This window comes from Acipenser ruthenus, chromosome 29 (genome assembly GCF_902713425.1).
Source record: "Acipenser ruthenus chromosome 29, fAciRut3.2 maternal haplotype, whole genome shotgun sequence".
NCBI classification, from domain to species: Eukaryota; Metazoa; Chordata; class Actinopteri; order Acipenseriformes; family Acipenseridae; genus Acipenser; species Acipenser ruthenus.
In genome coordinates, this window is record NC_081217.1 from 4,711,025 (window position 1) to 4,735,386 (window position 24,362).

A 24,362-nucleotide genomic window follows, 5' to 3' on the forward strand; every position below is an offset into this window, starting at 1 on the left:
AAATTATAATTATTTCTATTGTATAACAAAAACAAAGATCAAGAAACAAAGATCAAAAGATCTTCTGTTAAAAGAAAAAAATACTCTTTAGTTTTCATGCACTGAAAGTAAGTGTATCCTATAGGTATTCCTGTGCAAGCATTGGGTAAACAGACTTTTTATTCCCATAGACCATATTTCTTGTGGCTTTGGAAAGGCTTTTTGGTTGCGGTTCATTTAATTACCAGTTTCCTTTTCTGAATCTACAGAGACTAAACAACAAATGTGCTTGTCTTAGAACTAAGCCCAAGATATTTAAAGTGCCGTTAATAGTCCTTATTCCATATGCTGACCTGTGTGGCTTTTTTTAGGGGGCGGCTTTTTGTGGCAGTGCTGATTTATTATTATTTTAATTGCTAGAGAGAAAGTCCAGCTGGATACATTAAATCTACATTTGATCGCATTCTTTATACCTTGCACTTTTATAGGGTATAAACCAACACCAATTAAACCTGCACCTTTTTACATGTGCTTGAGTCAAGCAGTGGTGCTCCAAGTTTTAAAATCCCTTTTTGTCCCTCTTAGCGCTAGCAGTAATCTCACTTCCCTCCCCTTTCTTGTGTTCACAGTAGATTCAAGGTTCTGCTACTTCCTGTTAATAAAGGTAACAAGAGAAAATCAAACGGTTTTCAAAACCCTGGTTAGCACTTGGTTAAAGACATTACCCACTTGGGTTTGGTGTCTGTAAACTGTGGCTAGTTGATCTCTATTAAAACTGGAATGCCTCAAACTGCAATGCAAAGGGAGTCTCATTTCCTTCAGGGCACTTGGCGTGCATTATCAGGAGCATATGGAAATGCACACCAGTGAACCACAGTCTACCGTGTGAGGTATAGGAAACATTCTGCAGTAGAAAATGGACAGGTGGCCTTAGCCCCAGAATGCAGCAACATCTGCTTTTACAAGCGCCCCTCCCTCTGGCTATTGCAGTATTAGATTTTGCTTACTCACTCGCCTAATGTTACATAGGTTGGCTTATCACGTTAAGACCTAGCCGGGATCTCGGATCTCACAAGCCTGCGTGTGAAATGAAACGCTAAATGGCACACAGCTTACCTTGCCCTTGGAAATAAATCTGCAGGAAGGAAAAGCCCCTGTGATTAATTGTGCCCTCCGAACGAAGTTGAGTGGTCTGCACTAGACTTTCGATCAAGAGTTTGTTGCTAGCCTGGTTGGTGGTAGCAGGCTGCCGCACAGCCCTGGGTTTTAGTAGCAGCCCTGTCTGTGTAACATTTCGTTTCCCTGTAGTCAGGTTTCTTGCTTGCTTCTAAATATGTATTGATCGGACCCTCACAATTGATCCTAGCTAGTGTTGCTTTGACTAATTACAAAGTTTTGTCAGCACTGCCTGACTCAGGAGACTGTTTCGGTGGGAAGCTGCGATCCTTGCGGTGCAGTGAATTATTTATAGCAAACAGTAATCAGACGCACGATTCGTCTTGCATAATGATTGTCATGCTGTTAAAAGACGTGCTTTTTAAAAGCTTGCAGTATTGACTCTGGGGGTAAGGTATAATATCTAGATCTGTGTTGTAGTTAGTGCAAGTTTGACTTCCTGATTGATTGCTTTATTGTCACTTGTTGCATTGCTGTTTATCCATAGTGGTAACAAAGAAATCTTCATAGCTGGCTTCTTCCGTAGGTAGACAGGCATGTGTACTGTTCTGTACTAGCCAATTGACTAGCTCCCTGTGGGATCCTTTCCTAAAAATAGAAAACGTCACATGACCCTGTATGCTAATTTAGACTTTTCCTGTTTTCTCTTGCAAAGTCTGCTCTTGAGCAAAAGTTTTGAATTATAAATCAGTGTAGATTTTTATTCTCCCCCTATGTGATCTGTGCATTGTATTTCAAATGTGGTCCTTGGCAAGCTAGGCAGCAAACACTTGAGAGGTTATAATCCAGACATTCACAAAGAGCCCAGAATCCCAAAACGTTCAGCCTCATTGACTTCATTAGATCCAGGAAATTGTGTACATCTCGTTCACTTTACGCTTGAAGGGAGTTGAATCCAGTTGTGCTGAAAACTCTAAAACCAGAGGGGACGTGACCCCATGAATAGATGGGCTTAATACTGGCAACTATTGCTGTGCAGCCCTCCATTTTCTCTCTGATCTTATTGTTCTGAGAGACCCCTGCCAGGTCACATTAAACCAATCTTTGTGCAATCTGCTCTTGTGGAGTTTTCTTTTTAAATAAACCAGGATCATTTGGAAACATTGCTGCGAACCAGAATGCCAAAGGCTTCCTCCGCAGGGAGTGCCCAGTCTTTACCAACACCAGACTTTCGTGCCAGATACTTCTCCTGGACTAACAGCCTGTGGAATTTGTCATTAGCTGCTTTACATTCTGCTAGCCCTTCATTCCTATCTATTCGCCGGTGTCTGTTTGCTGGGTCACTCTGTCCATTAGACAAGAGATTTTTATATAACCAAACTAAAGCACATCCACCAAACAGGTAGGCCTGTTGAAGTGGGGTGAAAGAAAATGCCGTTTCCACGGAAACACAGTGTGGCGATTGATTGATGTACTGCAGGCAAAGGTCATGATTCATTACTTGGCAGCCTTTGTTGGAGTGAGTAGTGTCTAAACATAAAACAATACTGGTGTGGTATTAACCTCCCATCCGTCTTTCTACAGGAATCAGGAACCACTGTTTTGAAGCGTCAGTGATTCTGTAGAGATCGGTGTATGTCCTGTACAGTACAGCAGTAACAAGCTCAGGATTGTTTTTGTCATTCCTTATTGTCCTGAGTAATATTTTACCAGGCTTTTACATTGGATTTTCAGGTTTGACTCCTTGACGAAAGTCTGTCCTTCATGAACCATTGGCTCTGAAGGGTAGTGTAGGTCATCTGGTGGTTTACATCTAGAGACCTGCCTGCAGGCAGTGTTGGTAACGCATTTCATTACCATATCAAGTAATCGGATAACTGATTTCCCAGTATGATTTAATAATTTAAAAAAGAAAAAAAAAGGTGATGATTCTATTTTAGGTTTTGCTCATGTGTTTCAAATAAATATAAAGGAATGATTTCAGTGGGACGAATGCTCAATGTACAACAGTGTACACTAGTGGTCTATCATTTTCATTCTGATCTGTACAAGAGGGTCCTTGTGTGATTCTCCACTGCATAGCACACATGGATTAAATAGGTTTAAAACCATGGACTTTAAGCTGATCTGAATGAGAACTGAGCCAGGGCTGGGCTTTTGGGTAGCCTGCCTGCATTGTGGAGGGTTACTGTAAGCTAGCGACAGCAGGCTGGTTTTGAAGTAGGAATTTCCCTATGAAGCTCCTCCCTTTTGAATCAATATCAGCAATGCAAAACTTTGATTCTCTACAGCCTGTTTTGTTTCTTTCTTCTATTCATCCTGCTGCTGATGCCAGATCTTTGCAGCCAGGGTGAGACTGCAGCACAAGCAGGGTCCAATTAGTTATTGATCAAATACAGTGTGTTTGTGTCCAGAGCAGGTGAACCTCAGATAAAAAAACAACCAAGGCTCTTGACTTCTGTAACCCTGGAATGATGTTAGTTGTTCAACCTTAAAGTGTTGTGTGTGTGTGTGTCGCTGCACATGTAGTGGCAGCCGTCATGCTCAATATCAGACTGTGTGAAGGGGATTGTGCAAGCCACCGCATACGGATTATTTTGGTTAGGGTTACCATATGGCTCCAGATTAACCGGACGCTGTGAGACAGAACGGGATTTCAAACTTGCCCCTAAATTGAAATAAATGAAGGTGTAAATGAACCATCCTTAGCTACAATTAAGAATGGTGCTTAAATACCAGCATGCGCGTCAAATAATTGTATTATACCAAGAATGAATTGCAGCCAGTCGCTATTTTTTTCTGTTTGTTAAAATTCAATCGCCCATATTATTCTGCAAATACAATCGCATCATCATCTCGTTGCTATTCGTTCATTAAGATCTGATCAGAAGCAGCTGATCAGTGTGAATTGTTTGCTGCGCCCAAGCAATTCCACCACAGCAGGATTAATCTCAGCAAAGGTGGAGCTCATTTTTACGTGAATTACTTTGAATTTAGGGGGAATTTTGAAATCCCGGTCTGTCTCAAAGCGTCCGGTTAATCTGGAGCCATATGGTAACCCTAATTTTGGTGTGATAGGGAACGTTTAATTGACTATGCCCCTTGACCTTTCCACACTGCATAGTTTCGTAACATCACATGCTTTCTGTTTCCCACTCACACACCTGTCTCTTTCTGTCAGCCACACACCAAAAACAACTGAGCTTGTTTGTTCTCTCTCTCTCTCTCTCTCTCTCTCTCTCTCTCTCTCTCTCTCTCTCTCTCTCTCTCTCTCTCTCTGTTACAGCCTGAAGACTTGTTGTATTTGCAAGCAGCAGGATAAAACCTCCTTTGTTATTGTTACCCTTCATAGAGACTTTCCTCCTGTTTCTCTGCTGGCTGCAAACAATTCTCTGAATGCCATTTTATTTTGCTTCCATGTGTGTGATTTCTTTATAAGATTACATTATTTTGCGTAAACGGTTTACATTTTATCTCCGCCATCTCTCATCATTATAATTAAAAAAATATATATATATACAGTTTTAGCATTCAGAGAGGCTTCTCTGTGGTTTCTTTTACATAGCACTTACATTTTCTAAGGAATGTATTTATTTTGCAAGTCCCTTTCCTCCACCGTTCATGTGGACCCAGCAGTCGGATAGGAGGAGAGTTCTGTCTGTGCAGTACAGCGGCAGGCTGGAGTGACCCTCTTCCTTCCTGTCATTCACAGCTCCGTGGCCTTTCAGATTCCTGTAACGATGGGCCGTGGATAAAAGCCCTTTTGTACCGACGATCAGGGCCGCTGCAGTGTCCTGTTTGTCAGCTCTGTTTAAACAAAGGCAGATTTTATTCACATTAACATTGCCAGGGTTTCAAGTAGCTAACTGGCCTGAGCCTTAGAGGACAGAATTGGCCACAATTAAAAAAAAATGCTCCAGTGTTTTAAGAAGACTATAAACAATGGGTGGCTCTCAAGCAGCAGACCATAGCTCTCATCCGAAACCTTAAATAGAAAGTGCTGAGCACAGAAGTTGTCATGTAGGAAATGCCAACTGTTTGGATGCTGCGTACATGCATGACCCTTCACCCATGGAACTGGGTTTCAAATCTGGTTTAGGCCCAGAACTGAATAGCCTGGGGTTTGGTAGGGTGGTCCGACAGTGAAGTTATTGAGCTGCATTGCTGGAGTTGACTGCCTTGTTGTCCTTGAGTTTATGGTTCATTCTTGGTGAGTTTCTGCTTCTCTGCTCTGAGGGACCTCTCCCAATTATGATGCCTGTCTTTATTTTCATCCCTGCCTTCATTTACATAACAGTTACTAGTCGCTGGATAATTTGCATGCTGGCACACTGTTCAAATGAGTCTGGTTCCGTGAACTAGCAGGCCTTTCTTCATATTCAGGCCAAAGATCTGGGTACAGTGGTGGCAATAAGACTTCCATTGCATAGGAGTTTGATCCATTCATGGTTTTGCTCTGAGTTTAACAACACACCTGAGCGTGTTACTTAAACACTGGGGCAAGTCAAGCACATATTAAAATCAGCAATGTGTGAAACGGCTATGCAATAGGAGTCTCATTTCCATCTCTGTGGACTGTGGAGGTGCCTGGTCCCAGTTTCTTTACAGGGTGTTGGACCCAGACTGTGCTTGATGGTACCTGACCTCCTTCACTGTTTACCTTTCAAAGCAGGAATATAAAGGGGTACAGTAGCTGGAAAAGTTCAACATTATTACATGTGAAGACTTAAGATATCTCTATTTTAATTTGTATCTTGTTTAGTATATACTAAAATGTGCTTGACCTACAGTACTGTATAAGTGCATACAAACAGTACAATGAGAAGGACTGCAAGCTGACTTTCAAGTGAGTGTGCTTTGCCTTGGGCCACTTGAGAGGAGGTGGTTTTTCTGATCCAGACACTTTGATCAAAGGCAACCTACATGACTAACCATGAGCTCAAGCCATTACTCAGGCCTGCTGCATTCGTAATTCACAGTTTTAAAGCTGGTGTACCTTATCTTCAATGGGTGTTTGACAAGGAATTCACCTTCCCTGGAGGACACGAGGAAGGGCAGGGGTTGATAAGAACTTGATAAAGTGTTCTAAGTGTTCTAGAGCCTGCAGTTGAATATGAAAGCTGACCGGAGGTAAAGCTCAACAGGAGAACAAAGAAAAAAGTTCCAACTTCCGAAATTCTAAATGTCCTGGACACTCCTTGGGGGAGAGAGAGTATAGAAATGCCATTAATTAAGCCAGTACAATACATGAGGGTTAAAAGTCACTTCAACATCATTCGGTTTGGATAGTGTATATTGAAGGCTTGCTAAGCAACAATAGCTATGGCTCTGAGAATAACAAACAAACAAAAAACACATTCAAGTAAGTGTCTCATTGAGCTTGTATACAGTAGTATGAGAGATTAACGTTGTTTTTAAACACAACTTTCATCCACAGAAGAGGATAACATTTAGATTGATTTAGAAACTTTCTTTGGATAATTAAGAAATGGCACTGTCCAATAGGCTTTGTTTTGTTATTTTTTAATTTGAAATTGTCGAACTGAAACTTATTTAAAAAAATGTAGTTTAGCAACAGTAACTTAAACAGGCACTTTTCAGTTCTGATACTTCAAAGTGCATCTTGAATCAAACCAGGCTGCCCGACAGCAGTCCTGTCCTTTTCAGTTGGTGGTTTTGCAGAGGATCTCTCAAGGGTCAGACCGATTTGAAAGGGGGCTGTAGCAACTTTAAAGGAACCTGCCGGCTTAAAGGTTACCTTAGCTGAGAAGAACAGATGAGTGCTGGCTGCCCTGCTGCACGCTGTGGTGATAGGATCACTGGCACCAGCCCCATAGCTTCTGGACACTTGCCAGATTCCTGTACAAGCTCCATGGCGGATCTGTTAACACGTGTCACACTTAATAATTTGTGACAGTTTGTTCTTTGCAGAATAAAGCCTGCATTTGTTCACGCTGTTACAATTTCTCTATTTGTCCGAATGGACGATGACAGCTACAGCCTCTAAAGATCTGAATTCTGGGAAATATAAAAACGGATCTGTATGAATACCAAAACACTGCCATCTTTTGTTTTGGAAGACTTAGTAGAGTCTTCTCTTACTCTATGCTATATTCCCATAGTCCTTCTTTCCTCTGAGCCCCTGCCCTCCCAGACACAGAAATGCATGGTTTAACCTTACGTATGTTGCATCTTTTTTGCGATTGTTGACGAGAGGTTTTGGCCAAGCGATCAAACCAGCGTTGCATTGCATGCAGTTTGCGCAGCACAGCAAAAATTGTTCGCAATTTCAGCAGAATGGACAAAAGCTTTATTTATTACTGAAAGATCAACATACAGTGCAGTCTGATGGCAATGAAAAGATTGTAGGTACATCTTAAACTAGTGCTACTGTACAGAAGTGTTTCTCTCTTGCTTATATGGTAACCTGACGGGGTAACAGTTTTTTAATTTTTTAAAATCTTTTTAGCCTTAAGGAATTTCTTTACTTGAACATTGTATTGACATTATTGTTTCTTCAGCTAATTCATAATGAAAGCATGTTAGTCTGAGCATTGTTTCACATTTAGTGTTAAAGAAATGGGCTGTCTGTCTGGACCGCCAAATGACATGTATTTTAGACCCAAGCACAATATAAGGTTTGGAGTAAGAGGCATGGCAGCGACAGCGTCAGTGTTGGCAACCACTGGAAGACAATGAAGGGCACGTCACGGAACACAAACATGAGGAAGGACCAAAAAAGCCTGAGAGATGTCTAGACTTAACTGCTGTTTTTAAGGCTCATCAGACAATTCCCTTGCGGCACAGCTGCACCATCAACAGACAAGTGCTTCCTTGAAAATGGCTTGAATTTCACGATGATCCGATTGAAGAACGAGAAGGCTGTAGAGACCAGGGGAAGACTGCAGTCTTTTAGAAGGGCAGTAATTGCTGTAAATTGTGACCTTCCTTGACTCCTGTCTTTTATGGGGTATTTCAAATCCTCTAAGTGCTTTCTCTGGGCTTCGTACACTAATTTAGTCCTCTGTGAAAGGAGAGTGGTGAATTTCCAAAGAGACTGTGTGTGTCCTGGGCTGGGATGTAAGGTACTACAGTCTTATGTTAGGAATCCCTTCTAGTGGTGCTCCTTACAATGCACTGTCATACAATACAACATCATTTTGTGGATCACAGTGGAACTAACTTGCCTGTTCCTTTCCATTCCATTCTATTCCAGTCCAGGAATATTCCAACCAGGTCCTTCAGTAATTCATTTGAACCTGGGACGTTCAATTAGGATCCTGGTTGTAAAAATGTTCACAACATTGTTTCCCTAAACATACCAAATTATTACCGGTCGAAAAACAATACATTTAGCTTACTCTGGACTCTTTATCAGAAAGCCAACCCAGTTTTTTTTCATGCCCCTAATGTTTTTATCCATTTTTTACGCTTCAGCCCCCTAATAAAATTTTACTGTAGCCACCTACAGAGAATACCATTGTGGGCTCCTAAAATAGCAAGTGAAAACTACTGTATGTGGCATGTAAACATTTCAATTCCATATTAGGGTTAGGATTGGCTGGTATTCCTCCCAGTTAGTTTGTTCTGCAGTGCCAGTCGTGTGTACACAGTTTGTGTACCGTAGCTAAGTTTGTCCCATCTAACCATGCTATTACCAAGGGTGGCTCAGGATGTGGGCTGTTGGGGTCAAAACAAAGAGCTACGGTGCCATTGGATTCATCTGGAGACCCCCTGGAAGGCATTTTACTGCTCTTTCACTAGTGCAACAACAGTTTCAGGGAGAACTAATGAAACCAGGAAAGACTGTGAGGCATGATTAGGCTGTAACACACAGGAGGTTTGACAAAGATTACTCCTCCAGTACTTTCAAAGGTTATGGAACTTTTGTTTCAGTGCAGATGCTTGCTGCAGGATTTTTCAAAAGGCCGATTTCCAAATTTAAAGTAGTTTTGTTTTCTGGTCATGGTGAAAAATGTTTTATGGGTCAAACACACATGTTAGACAAACAGTCTGCCACATTATGTACAGTGTAAATGGGTGGGCATGTTGGCTCTCACTTGAGTTTCACTGTTAAAACTTTTGTCTGAGAGATGAGATCATGGCTGAAAAAAATGTCTTTCCGTCTGTGGTATGTCTGCTTGTTCTTCCTGATCAATTATTCGTACAAGCATTTACTTGTTGTTTTTTGTTTTGTTTATGCTTTGCATTTATGTAAATCGGCAGTACTGCACAAGGAAATCATGGAGGTGGGTCCCAAATAGTCTTGTGTGACGATTCTTTAGCTGTGCTGCTATAAAACACTTCTGAAGGATGTTTCCTGACTAGTGCAGTCTTGATTTTTGTGTATCAGATATCTTTTCACCCTGTCTCTGGTTTGCACTGTGCTATCGGAGGTGTACTTTCCTTTATAGAGATGTGCAGCAGAGCCCACTAACACCTCCAGCAAAGCAAACAGATCAGCTGGGTGATAACGCCTCGGCCTGTCTGTCGTACCACTGTCAGTAAACAGCAGTGCAGTGTTGTCTGTCGTCCAGGCAGCACAAGCACCTGTATATCTTATCTTTTTTCATGCATGTTTTCGAGGATGATAAAGCATACGATATGGAGTCATCACAACTCACCCTTTTTTTTGTGATAGTTCAACAGTACGCTTTACAGTAAATTGTGGTAATTCTTTGTCAACTTTTAAATTGATTAAAAAAAAAAAACATTTTGCTGCAATTCCAATGAAGTTACATCATGATGCAGCCCCAAAATTTAAGCGTTCCTTTCGACCGCAAGCTTACTTTATGAGCCGTTTGAGATCAAGCTTTTATTTCAAGTATTAGTTTCGTTTTGACATTATGGACGAGGTCCACGCTAAATATCCAAGATTGAAATGTTGCGCTGCCAAAAAACCTGTTTTGCTTAAATACAAGATTAAGAATTCCTCTGGCACGCACTACAGTGAAAATGGACAGTACATGGAAGAAAAGTTAGGGGCAACTGAAGTTGGACTTGTGGAAGGCTGCTGTTATGACAATCCAGATCAATCTCTGTATCTTTTTTTTTTATATAAATGTAGTCGTTGCCAATTAGTTTTTATTATTTTCTCCCAAATTTGAAATGCCCAATTATTTTTAGGCTTAGCTCACCGCTACCACCCCTGCGCTGACTCGGGAGGGGCGAAGATGAACACTCGCTGTCCTCCGAAGCGTGCTCTGGGCAGCTTACAGGCAAGCCCGCAGGCGCCCGGCTAGACTACAGGGGTCGCTGGTGCGCGGTGAGCCGAGGACACCCTGGCCGACCTAACCCTCCCTCCCCCCGGACGACGCTCGGCCAATTGAGCGCCGCCCCCTGGGAGTTCCCGTCCACGGTCAGCTGTGGAATAGTCTGGACTCGAACCGGCGATGTCCAGGCTATAGAGCGCATCCTGCACTCTAGCGAGTGCTTTTACTGGATGCGCCACTCGGGAGCCCCCAATCTCTGTATCTTAAACGTTTGAATTCACACGGAGAGAAAACACATCATCTGCTAAAAACTGTGTGTAACGCTGGAAATGTAACTCGAGACTGGGGTTCTGTTTTCTTTGGTCCTCCTGTAATTGCTGTTGGCAGCCGACAGCTGTTGGCACATTTTATTTTTACTTTTAAATTGTAACTTTCAGGGGAGAAAGGACTTTGTGTCTTCAGACTGGAAAGCGCTGGCAGTAAATACTGAGCTGGCACAGAGCTTTGCAAGCTGGCACTAAAACCCTACAGGTAACTGGCAACGATTTCTGTTCAAACTGGCCGGAATAGACCCAGTAAAGTATTTAAGTGTGTATAGCGCGTCACTGTTAGATTGTTACACTGAACTTTGAGGTTTAGAGTTCAGATTTTGTTTGGTTCACATGGTGCTGTAATACCAGAGTGTTGCTCGTAAGGATAACTTTCATTGGGATTTCACTCATCAAACATTTCAAACTATGCATCGTCAATGTAGATGCTTTTAAACAAGTAGTGTTTCATTCTAATCATAATTTCTTTGCAGTTTTGTCAGGCTTGCTGTGTTTTCACTATAATTACTACCCTTCTGTGAACCAAGTAATGTGGTGTTTGATCCAGAGCATGTGGGAGTTATTATGTAAGTTTAAACTAACGATTCTAATGGTTATGTGGCTAAGGTTGCACTACTGCGTATCATTATCAACGTCTGCCTTTAATTATTTGACCCAGCCTTCACAAGCTATACATTCCTCAAAGAATACCTGTACACAAAATATGGATATACAGTGCTTTGCTTCTGGAATTCATAGATTAAATAGAAAATCATAAAATAACAACGGTCAGAAAATGATTCCTGTTTATATACAGTAATTTGGAGCGTCTGAGTTTCCAATGGCGCTTGCATTTGCCTGCTCCAGTCACTGTAGTGGACTTTAAAAGCGCTTAATTACAATATATAATTTTAAACTCATTCAAAGCACTGTAATAAGTTATTTCTGTCGTACCAAACAGGAGATGCTATTTTTAATCCAGGTTTTGACAGCCTGAAATTCCAGGCTTTATGAAGAGGATCCTGGAATAGGGTCTGTTTTAGGAAACTTGGCCGAAAGCTGCTGGACTTGGCCAGGGACGCTCACCTCAAACCTAGCTGCAGTTTTTTTGTTTTTTTTCCCCCAGCTCCAAAATAGCTCTCAAGTAAAGCCAAGAGCACTCCTGCTCAGAGAGAACAATGGCAGGAGCTCGGTCACCCAGTCAACCTTAATTGTTTATCTTATCTCAAATATTCTCCTGCTGTTCTGAATTATACAGTAGTTTTTGATTTGTGCTTTCCTCTGTGGAAGGTTTTTGCCAAAAGCAAAAAAGTGCTTTACTTTTGCAGCCCGGCGCTCCAGCCCAGCCCACATTCCTGGCTTGTGAAGGTGTAACCCTGATCAGGATATTGTGTTACCCCGCCAGCCGGTTTATAAATAGGTAAGAGGAAAAGGAAGGGAGATGACACAGCTAGTACTGATCAAACATGTCCAAGAATCGGCTCTGTTTACTGTGCTCCACAAATGCACTGGCTCATCCGTTTGCTACAGCCCTTACTGCTGTGATCTGATTGCATCGTGTTTTTTTTGTAATCAGGTTAAGGATATTTGACTTATCTGCACTGAATTGTTTACCCGAGCTAACCTGCTGGAGATCCCAGTTTGATGGATTGCAGATTGCATCTTGGTTTTACAGTACAGTTGAATGAAGGCACTAGGATATTGAGGGGTTCTGAGGTGAAACTATCAAGTCAAGTTGACATTTTGGCTAATGCCTTGTGTACTGTATTTACAGTAAGACTGAATGCAATAGGCAGTAGTTTACTGATGAATGCATTAGTCGAAATTGTATCTAGGTGGCATAATAGTTTTTTAGTTTTACTTCCAATACCCTAAACGCTGTTATAGGTACTGTACATTGTTTTTTGGTATAACACATGGGTGCATTCTGCACTAAAAGAAAATGTGATTTGGCATTTCATAGATATCTAAGGAAACCACAGATTTTTGTGTTTAAAATTACTGATGTATTGTTGTACTCCTCTTGACCACTGAGACACATTAATAACATATGCATTTCCATCCACTGAAATAAAACCATTTGATGGCTAACAGAGATTTTGTAGAAGATACAGTCATCTTCAAACTACAGATTTTTCTTCTGTGCATCATCCACTGCAGTACGCAGAGTCCTTTAACCTGGGCAGTAGACAAGACCTCATCTTGAAAGCTGTCGGTGCCGTCCGGGTATACAATGATGCTGTGTGCTTTGGAAAGGCAAGTACAGATGTCCTTCTAGGGGTGTTAGCACAGGGTTAATGGAGGCCTTGTTGAGCGTGGAGTTCTTGGACTCGGAATTGCTAGGCTCACATAATTGTACTCATTGTGTTTGGTTCTCGCAGGAACAGTGGCTGATCAGAATCAGCAACAGTGTTATTTTTTTGCCTTGTTTTTGATTGTTTAATTAAGCCTCTGCTAAAGATTTAAGGGTGTTTGTAAGATAGTGATTTGAAATCCGGGGCGGGGGATGGGGGGCACAGTGTATTTACTGCCTGCCGAATTTGCAAAGAACTGGTTAAAACCACTTTCCCTTTTAAGGTGTTGTTTACTGTTTGTTTAATTGTAATTTAGATGTAGGTGTTTAACGTGTAAGTGTTTGAACATGCCGATGCTTCTTTTAAGTGGAAAGTCAAACCCAAATTCATGCAATTCTAGTGACCAACCTTGCTGCTCACTCCTGTACTCGAGGTAAAAAAAAATAAATAAAAAAAAATTCCAAATTGGCAAGGATGCAGGTGATAAATAAGACTCCCCTCCTATACCCCTACACACATGCACACGCAATCCAAATAGCTCAAGGTATTTTTCTATAAAACCCCAGCTTCTGTTTTTATTAACAGCTTTGCAAAAAAAAAAAAACTCAGACAAGATGCCAAGAAAAGCATGTTGTCTACAGTAGAGAGAAGGGCAGCAAGCATTCCAGTAAGCCCAGATCTACAGCATCGTAGCAGTTCTACATGCCAACAGGTTCAGCCTTCAAAGACATAAGAAGATCGCTTAGGAGCAGAAACAGTGTTGATCGGTCTACTGTCCTAGGAACCAATGTTAAGAAGAATCCTATTAAATGATCTCCAGTTTTTTTAATAGTTTCTTTTGGACGGAGGTGTATGGTATATGTTGCAGGGGGATTTAATGCCCATTTCCTCGCATTGAAAGCCCAACATATTCATGTTTGAGCCTGACTTCTGTGTTTGTGCAAGACTCTTGTATGATTTTTGTATGGACAATGAAGGATGGCAGCTTTTCCGTGTCCATCCCTGGCTGAAGAGGCTCTGCCCCTGCCCCCAGCTCTCCCGGATTAGTGCAGATCTTTGTCCCTTAATTGATAAGACCCTAATCTGTCATTAGGACCCCCTCTACCAATGAAAATGCCAGATTCACCAACATTCCGAGACCTTTCATTTTGCCAGGCGATATGTCCCCTCTGGAGAAGGAACACATTAAGAAAAATATCATGTTCAACTGAAAATTGCCAGTGAAATATTTATCAGGTCCAATCTTTGGTCTAGCAGATTGAATTTCAACTCCTGGTTCTAAAACATCACAGGTTATTTGTTACAATTCTGAATCAAAATTAATTGGCGTGCAGTTTATCTCTCCTTTTTAAGTAGCACTCATGTTAGATTATGTTTTAAAATGCGATTTGTCAGTGGGCAGTCATGTATAATTATTTGCCAGAACTATTTTGTATTTGTGTGCCAAGCTCCATAGCAACAAAACTTTTTTCTGTATTCCAGTTTAAAGAGGAAACGTCACATAATGATGTCATTTAATTCTTTGTCAGTCATGAGATCTACGGTAAATGATTATCATTGCCCAGTATATCAATGATCAAAGATGCTCTGTTTGCACACCGTAGTTGATGGCATGGGCATTTATATCCACATCAACACCGAGTTTATTTTGTTTGTTTGAACTGTACTATAAAAATGAAAAATGCTGTAACCTACATCCCCCTTTGAATTTGCCACGTTTCCAGTTTGCTTTTGTTATTCGAGCAACCTTGTTTCTTTGATTTACAAATACGTAATTTTTCCTGTTTTTGTTTATTTATATATAAAATGTGCCAGGAATCTGACCGATTTTTGGAGTATTGGACTGTTATGAAGTAATCATAACAGTCATAACAGTCAATCCTTTCTGTTTACAGTTTGATTTTCAGGTCCAAGTAAACAATTTGGGGACATCCCAAAAAGTTATAAATACATGTGTGTTCATGAGCAAGGAATGTTGTTTCATTGTTAAGGGAAGTAACACATTTTGACCTCACTCCTATCTGACCTCGCTATCTGTGTTGTGATTATAAACTTGGCCTACATGACTGAACTTCAGCCTGCTGACAGCATTCAGGTGTGTGTTTTTTTTTTTGTTTGTTTTTTTTTTTTTGGGCAACTATTTAAAAATATATATATATATTTTTTTTCTGAATGACTTGGTTTTGTTTTTTTAAATTAGGATCAAAGTAATATCAGCATGATACTGGTATCTGAAAGCATTACATCAAGAGCCCCTTCTTTAGGTTTATTTGTATATGGTCAGTAGTAGGTAATATTGTATATGATAGGTCATAACTTGGTCTATTGTAAACACCAGCAAGTCTTACTGAAAGTCACCAAATGTATTGAGCTCATTGCCAAAAAAACAAAATAGCTGTCTAATTACGCACTGGTTTTTTTGTTAGATCAGCAGAAAGACAGACAACAATCACTGGATTTACCCAGTAAAACATGTCGAGACTTGTTGAGCATACCAAGCAAAGACAACACTCGTAGCACCCAAGTAACGTATCTAGCGCAGAAAAACACACAATAACATTAAACCTTTTTTTTATGTGGGGAGGGGGGTGGGGGGGACAGGTGAGAGTGAGTGGAGTTTCTTCACAGTAGGGTGTTGTCATGGATAGCAGCTGCTGTGGTTGTGTTTGTGTGACGGGGGGGCTGCTGTTAACCTCGCTCGCTGTCTGGGGCGGCACACACAGAGTTAATACTCGCCTGAGGACACATGACAGAGGTGTGAAGTTATTTTGTTGGTAAAGATTGGGCTGATTCATCAATAAGATCAGAGCTATGAGATTCATTTAGCTCATCTGGTGCAGAGAGGCTGAGGGTTGAAGTCTCGTCCCACTGGGTTGTGTGGGTGTGTGTGTGTCTCAGATGTCTAGTACTGCCTGTCTCTTTCCAGCTGGGTATGTTTAATGGAAAACTTCAGTCCTATCAGCCTTGTATCCCTGAAGATATCTACTTGTATCTACTGTACACTAAATCCATAAAAGACAAGAGTGGAAAAATGATCAAATCTCTTGGCTTCAATGGCAACAACATTAGGCTTATCAGAGGCACTTCCCTGTGTATTCCAAACCACCATTGTTCACAGCCGTCTTCCATTCTCTTCCCACTGGGTTCATTGGGAGATTTCGGGATAGCTGCTTGTGTTCCGCCTACCAGTTGGTTTCGGAGCAGGATTTTAGTTGGTGGTGGTGTGCTTTGTAAATGACTCCAAATTTGAATAATTTCTGCTGTGCAAATACAAGTTGTTGTTAGCCAAAGTTTTGAAACTATGTAACAATATATATAACTACTTAATTTGTCAGTGTATGATTTTCACAGGAGGGCTACTACTGTACGAGCCCCCCTGCACCCACGCTTTCTGAAATATTCAAGCTATGTCAATTTGTAAATCCTAACAGGAAGCATGTCTTGACATGTTTGAATCGCTTACCCAGTGTCTGGATTAGGCTTCCTGAGCTTGTGTACTGCAGTGCCATGTTAACTGTGTACAGACTCTGCTGCAGTCAGACTCGGGGGTATGCAGACGTGTCCCTCTAGAACTCCAAACCCTCTCCGCCGTTACATAAATCTTTTCATTCAGATATTTGTGTTGGAAGAATACAGTTCTTATTTTAGATTCTTACACTGAGCACAGTATTTATAAAGACCTACTATAGCAGCAGTGTGTGGGTAAAAGATTATATATATATATATATATATATATATATATATCTCTATCTAATATATATATATATATATATATATCCTCATAATCTTCTAATGAATGCTTAGTCATGTGTTGGTGCTGTAGTGATGCACCTGTCCTATACTGTCAATTAAACACAAACAAGAAAACAAAGGTGTGTGTTTGTGTGTGTGTTACTGTGCAAACACACGTGGGCCTTGCTCTATCAAGGAGGTCACGTGCCAGCCCTTATGAAAGTTTACCATAGTAAAATCAAAGTGTAATAAGGCATAGTGAAAGCACGGTGAAGCATTGTAAAGAATAACGAGGTATGGTAAAGTATATTAATGAACATGGTAAACCATGGTAATCTTTTTAAGAGAGTGCACTGGATGCTCCTCTGGGTTCCTTCTCTGTACTGTAGCAGCTCTGACTGGAGCACACTCTCCAGGACAGGGTGGCCATCTGTCCAGACAGTGGCTGAAATACAATCAGATCAAGGGGAAGAGGAATGGCCATGCTGATGGACATTGGCTACCCTACAGCGAGAGACACTTCTGCCTTTCTCACACTCTGCATGCAGTGCAGCACAGGACTCCATGACCTGGCATTGAAATCCAATCACCTGAGGGATGACTCCAGCAGAGAAGTTGGAGATTCGACCCAGGACCTTTTCACGAAAAAAGAAAATAAAGAAATGCTCGGCTCGCTTAACCCGGCAGGCTTTCTCCTAACTCGTTAGGATCTTCACAGGATGCAAAGAAAACGTGTAGCAGGGGTTAGAATCCAAACTGTGGTTGAACAAACACACCTGCTGGCTTTTTGTTTTGCTGGGATGGATTCTATTTCTGTAACGTAGTGTCTGGTGCGACTGCATTTTATTTTATTGTACTAAACTGAATGTAGCTTTTTGTAATGGGATTACAGAGACTGACTGAGGTAAAGCTCTGACTACAGCAGTTAAGTATTTTTTACATTTTGTCTGGATACAGTATCAAACAAAGGGGTGGACTTTCTAAGCTTCTTCACTGTAGTAAAGCTGTTTTCCAAAAGAAAATAATGTTACAAAACTGTTAAGTGATACAAAGCAAATGGCTGTGAACTTGCCATGCTAGTCTATTGTATTACAAAACAACAAACAAATAATGATGGATAATTAGTAGTTTGTTAAGAAGGAATGATAACGAGTGCCACTGCGGTTTGGCTTTTGCGTGAGAGCTGTGATCAGGCAGTTCTTTTATTCTGTATCTCTTCCCCTGACTCTACCATCTGGACCATTGCTAGCCATTAATCTGTGTCGGTTTGTTTGTTTTTACTCTTAACGCAAAGGGCTTACTCGGATTCAATAAAGCCCTGTCGTCTTTGTTTATTAATTCAAATTCGAGTGCTACGGAGTATCTGGCTGTTTTACAGTACTTGTGTTAATGCAGTAGGCTTTGATACTCTCCAGCAGATGCAGTATGATTATTGTTAGTTTGTGAGGAGTTTAGGTTAAAGGAGTTCTTGTGTATCACAGTTCACCTCTGAACTGTGCAGAGGTGCTTCATTAAATCCTCTGTTTTGTTGCTTTACAGCTCTGACTGGGTGGAGATCCTCGAGCCTCGCTCCCGCGAGCGCATGTTTGTCAACCTGCTGACAGGGGAGTGTGGCTGGGAGCCCCCCACCAACGCCACTGTGCGTCAGTCCGACGGCAGCCAGTGGTGGGAGCTGTTTGACCAAAACAACAACCGTTTCTACTACTACAACTCTGCCACGAGGCAGACCGTGTGGCACCGGCCCCAGAACTGTGACGTGGTGCCCCTGGCGCAGCTGCAGGCCATGAAGCGCAGTTCCGAGTCGGGGCTCGGACGCCACAGTGCGCACAGGGGCAGCGGCACCAGCAGCGAGGGCCGACGCACCCCCATGCACGGACCCAGCATTGCTGCTCCCCCAGCACCCCTGGAGTGGGACTCCACTGGCAGAGAGACCCCCACAAAGGGCAGAGGAGACAGCCTGGACAGCAGGAAAGATCACGGGAGGTAGGCCCTGAACTTTTGGTTTCGTCCATAGCCAGGACCTATCCTGGTGTTACCAGCTGTTTTGGAGTCTTTCATACATCAGGCTGGGGGTGGGGTGGGGGGGGGGGGGGGGTGCTGTAAATTAGATGGTGGAAGTCCTGGTGTACTTTCAGCAGAGTCCCCTGTGCCTCAGTGAGTGGAATCAGTAGTTGAGCCTGGGGGTGGGAGATTATGATGACTGATCTTTCATTGATAATCTCACAGCTGGTTAATGATGTGAAGCTGGTCCTTGCATGGGAGGAATGGATCTGCTGCTATCTCCACAGGAACCACTGTAGGGCAAAAGGCAGAAGTGGGTTTTAATGCAAAGCATGTTTTATATTAGGTTATAATTTTACATCACTGGGCATTTATTATTCATTTGGATTCATATTTCAATTTTTTAAATACTTGTATGGGCCAGTGGGTCTTGCATATGGTTGTTTTCGATCAGAGATTTGGCACGGAATACAATTTTTGTACAAGGATTTCGTGACAGTAGGCTCATTGTGGACTGTATTGAGACAAGACGGTGTTGAAGGATATTGTGCTGGTTGGTGGGGGTGTATTTAAACAGAAGGATTTGATGGTAAGAAACTATTTTGCTGGGTTTTACTATATAAGGAAAAGTTCTGAATGCAGATTTTGGACTCGTAGGTACAGATGGGTTTTTTTTTCCAGTCAAAACAATTTCGTACCAGTATCAGATGCTCATTTCCTTTGCACCTTTGCTTTGAACTAGTATTACACATATGGATACAAAATTAACTAACCAATAAAAAAGAAGCAGACTCCTACAGTGTGTGTGAATAGGAATACTCACAAGGGAGCGGAAACCCACACTTAATCTGACGTTTACCAAAGTTAAAAACGAAAATTAGTCCCCACGCACTAAAAAAATACTACTACCGGAGTTGGTTTAACAATTAAACCTGCAGGCGGATCGACTGAAGGGTTGGAAACCACAAAAGGCAGCTGCTGCTGCGGCATTTTCTGGACGACTCTGGCACGGAGTCTGTCCATAACAATGAACAGCTGTGTGCTACTGAAAGGAGCTGTCATTTCATAGGCCGAGAGTCCAGGCCTTAATTGAGCCACTAAACTGACTTCATTTCACCCACCAGGGGCTCCGGCCTCTCTTACCCCGCACAGGCATCGAGTTACCGACGGGGAGAATGACAGCAAGGCTGCGCAGTGTCTGTGTGCTCGAACCGGGATCCAATCTGTGCTTTTCTCATTATCTCTCTGGAACCAGTTCAGCAGTGGGAGGAGGGAGTTGTGTTCTGTCAGACTGATTAACAATGACGACAGCTCCCAAGACTTTGGGCCAGTCCTGTTCCAGCTTTTGTTCTCGTGCAAATGTTTTTGGTGACACTTTGCTTTAAATCAGGGTTAAAAAAAATAATTAAATAATAAAAAAATATAATTTAATAATGTACTAAGTAACCTCAGTTGCATATTATAATTCAGAGCTGTCTTACTAGTTTTGTAATTGAAATATAAACACTTTATATATATATATATATATATATATATATATATATATATATATATATATATATATATATATATATATAAATATATAATTTATAGTAGCAAACCACTTTTTCCCCCTTGTGCAGTGGATCTCAGGCTGCCTGTTCTCCTGTCTGGCAGTGATGTCAGAAGTTTATTGACCGGCTCGGAGAGGATTTGATTTCTTATTTAAACCAGTTAGGCATCTGTCTCTGACTACAGTAGAAAGGATTGGGGCTCTCAAGTGGAGACAATCCAGTGAAGCGGGTATCCATATAATACAGCATGTGCTTTTTGAGGCCACACGAGGGATGCTTTCATAACTACATGAAATACTTCTAGACTGCCAGTGGGAACTGAACATGCCAGTGAATTACTGGTGAATGTGCAGAAATAATAAGACAGAAGTGTAAAAGTCAAGCAAGTGAAGTTATATGCATGTTTTGCTTAGTCATACATGGAAATATAAGACTAACTGGAAGTTAAGAAACAGGCCAGTTCAGCACTTATATGTTGCCTTAGTTTTTTGGTGCACATGTTTTTTTTATTTGTTAATCAGTAATCACCCCCTAAAATATACATTATACATTTTCTATGTTAATTCTCATTGTAGAAATACTCCAGTATTGGCATGTCTGGCTTTTGGCCAGTACTGTATTTCCAAGCTTAATTTTTATGAGGTTATCAAATTCCCTGTGTTAAATTATTAAAACAAAGGTGAAAAGTTTTAGTAGTTTTATGGTTTAATACTATGAAAGGATGTGACCGGGAACACACATTTTAAAAAGATACTATCCTATTTAAAAATATAGTATCTATTTTATTGAAGGCATACAATACTAATAGTATCTCGCTCTTAACTACAACTCCATTTATAACCAAACAGAGCATTATTATAGAAGTTATTCAGCTTGGGATTTCACAATCCTGCAGTCATGAATTAGTTCTGAGTAGAGCCTGTTGTGTTGCTGTCATGTATCTAAGCCAGCTTAGAATGCATTTGTGACCGTTCATCAGTGGAATATGGGATGTCGGATTTGTTTACTCATGTCGGCTTGCCTTGCACTTTGACCGCTCATTTATTTAAACAGCTTGTTTCAGCTTTAGATTTAGTGTCACTGTTATCCAGTAAGAATTAGTACTAGATATCCATTCTGACCTGTGAACTAATTGTGGTACAGTAAGTAACAAAGTTAATGAAATACCTTTGAAATGTTTCTGTGTATTTATGTGAGTGTTTGTGTGTGCACCTGTCAGAGTTGGGGTCAATTCCTTTTTTATTCCAATTCCATTATAATGAATTCCCAATTCCAGTTTCAACTCCCATTCCATTTTAATCAATTCCACTTGCAGTTCATTTGAAGGAATTTTAATTGGAATGGATTAAAATGGAATGGGAATTGGAATTCTGAATTGATTTTAAGAATATAGAATGGGGGGGGGGGGGGGGTAAACACAGTCAGACTTTTTTGTGAGTGCTTACCTGCAATGCAACACATTTTTTAAAACCTCAGCTCAGTTGTGTGAATCAAAATACAATACACTTTTCTACTTGTGCAGGATAAAACAGGCTGGGATTATACTGTAACAAACATGCAGGAAGTTGCCTTGCCCAGAATATAAGAGTCAATATTTTGCTACAAACACAAGAAGATTCTCAAGATACAAGGAATGCATTTACAGTGGGTACAGTTGTCCCTTTCAAAGGGCAGGTGTGTACCATGGTGGTGCCCATGTGGTTTTGTGAGAGCCATGCTGTGCAGCTGTGGGCTGGTTATACAGCTGTCTAGCCGGCTGGGCTGAAGCTCGTGTGGAAGGTGTCTTTGTATTGGGACTCATCCTTCTGGTCTGTGATGCATTCATATCCTCAGTTTGGAAGAAAGCTGGGGAGGGGGAGGGATTTGTTTTGTTGTTGACATTCCAAACAGACAGGTGTGCAGTGGAAGCTGGAAATGCAAATTGGAAAAAGCAGCAAAAAGAGACACTGTCTGACTACAGTATTTAGGAAGAAAGGACAATTGCATTGATGGTAGGGTACTGATGTGTGTCTAATTGTTAGTTTTGTTTTAGAAAGAGAGATTATTTCTTAATTTCAGATGTACTCACAGAATGCACAGAAAATAACAGCTTTTTAAGAAATAAAAATAAATCTGCACCATTTAAGATTTTTGAAACCTTGTTGTACATTATTTAAGTAATGGTTTTTCAGCATGAATAATGGTCTGTGTACAGCATTACACACATATATCATATGGGATGCTAACATGTTCAAACTGCATTAGACATTAATGGCATACTGGAATTGGTTATTTATGAGCGCTCTGTCCTGCTAGCTCACATGCCATGGCGTGTTAATGAATGTGGTCCTTGGGTGCGTTTTGCAAGCCAAGACACAGAAACCTTATATCAGAGATAGCATTATACCCGCTAGCCTGCAGTAATAATGAGGGTGGAGGGTATTTATAGAGGAACATTCCTGGCTGACTTGCAGAGCTGCACATTCACTTCATCTCGTGCCAGGTCCATTTGAGAGGATGAAAGCTCCTGTTTTTTTAGCATGCACATTTATTATGAGAACACCTTCACATGAGTAATCATACCAAACTGGGTTAGGAAAGATCTCCACGTTTAAGAAGGGGCACAAGTGGCTCCTCGGCAGGCTGCTGCTAGAATTATGGTAGCAATATTAGATTTTAGAAAACCGTTCCTGTCTTTTGATTTGGATGCCTGCAGTTCACTAGAACCCCATTGTGCTGATGCATTTTATCTTTCTTTGAAACAGGAAAAGATCAATCCATTAGCGGGCATCAAAACCAGCATATCCCAGAGTGGTTTATTCCATGAAGGCGGTCTTGTTTTGTAATAAGGAGATGCAAGTGAAGGTTTGGGTATTTACTAATGAACTACAGGGAGAAAGCAGGCTTCCTTGAGGGGCTCTGTGCCCAGGGGTCAGGAGCCAGTTGTTGTTGGATTGGATCCATTTCCCTTGTGGTTTGTGTGGTCTCGTACTGGTGACTCATTTACTTGAAGCATGTCCTTGAATACTTGCATGCTTACTATGTCCTAGCGTTTGCATTGTTTCTCTGTATTGGCACCCCCTCCCCTCAACACCCCTCGTTCTCGCTAGATACTGTCTTTATTTGTTTATTTAGCAGACGCCTTTATCCAAGGCGACTTACAGAGACTAGGGTGTGTGAACTATGCATCAGCTGCAGAGTCACTTACAATTACGTCTCACCCGAAAGACGGAGCACAAGGAGGTTAAGTGACTTGCTCAGGGTCACACAGTGAGTCAGTGGCTGAGGTGGGATTTGAACCGGCGACCTCCTGGTTACAAGCCCTTTTCTTTAACCACTGGACCACACAGCCTCCTTGTGTGGTCCAGTGGTTAAAGAGTCTTCTAGGTAGCAACCTCTGGAGGTGGTGATTTTTTTAAAACACAAATTCGAATTCTTCCCACACTTCATGCTCGTAACTTGTATATAGATCAAAAAGTAACATTTATTTAAACAAAATGTAAATTAAACCCAAAACTCGTTCTACAATATGCTGGGAATTTCTGCTTCTAATGATGAAGCACATTTTGTCTTTATGCTTTCTGTTTCACTTCAAACTAATTGCAGTCTTTCTGTTTTGTTTTTGCTGTCCTGTTTTACGTAGAATATTTAACATCGGGGTGCTTGCTGTATGTTACCAGTGGTTTTGTGAAACAGAAGATCCCCATTGACTTTTTTTTTTTTTTTTTTCCTGTTTTTGGATTTCCAAATAAGTTTTGATTATTAATAATGCGCACACCAACACCAGTAAAAGGAACTATTAAGAAGTCGTTGTCCTCTAATACAACTTGACATTTACCAAGAGAATAGACATATTAATAAAGACACAAAGCGTAATTAACGTTCTTACCCCAGGCAACGACTAAATTGAAACGCCATGACTGGTAATCTAATTGTCTTCGCAAGACTTCCACAAATTACTGGTATTAAAAAAAACATCTTTGTTTTTTGTATGGATTTCTTTTTAATAGTCCACCAAGATTACAAGGCATTATATACAGCTATTGGCAATCATTCACTTATTGAATTTGTGTTGGTTAATAGGAAGACTGCAATTGCTAGTTTTGGTTTAATCTCTTTAACTGGAAGATGGTGCAATGATTGAAGACTTCTAAAACAGAATAGCAATAGCAGGCCTGTCCAAACTGC

The 24,362-nt window shown here is 41.1% G+C and overlaps 1 protein-coding gene across 2 annotated transcripts in view; it reads left to right on the forward strand.

Annotated features, from left to right (window-relative positions):
* The window catches only part of LOC117432456 (rho GTPase-activating protein 39-like), a 47,865-nt gene that overhangs the window by 1,579 nt on the left and 21,924 nt on the right, over window positions 1-24,362 (forward strand). Inside the window, exon 2 of one of the 2 annotated variants that reach the window (XM_059003669.1) lies at window positions 18,181-18,624. The exons of the other annotated variant lie outside the window; for it this stretch is intronic. Coding sequence (XP_058859652.1) covers window positions 18,181-18,624 — 444 coding nt within the window. The remainder of the gene's footprint in view (window positions 1-18,180; window positions 18,625-24,362) is intronic. 2 annotated transcript variants of the gene reach the window in all.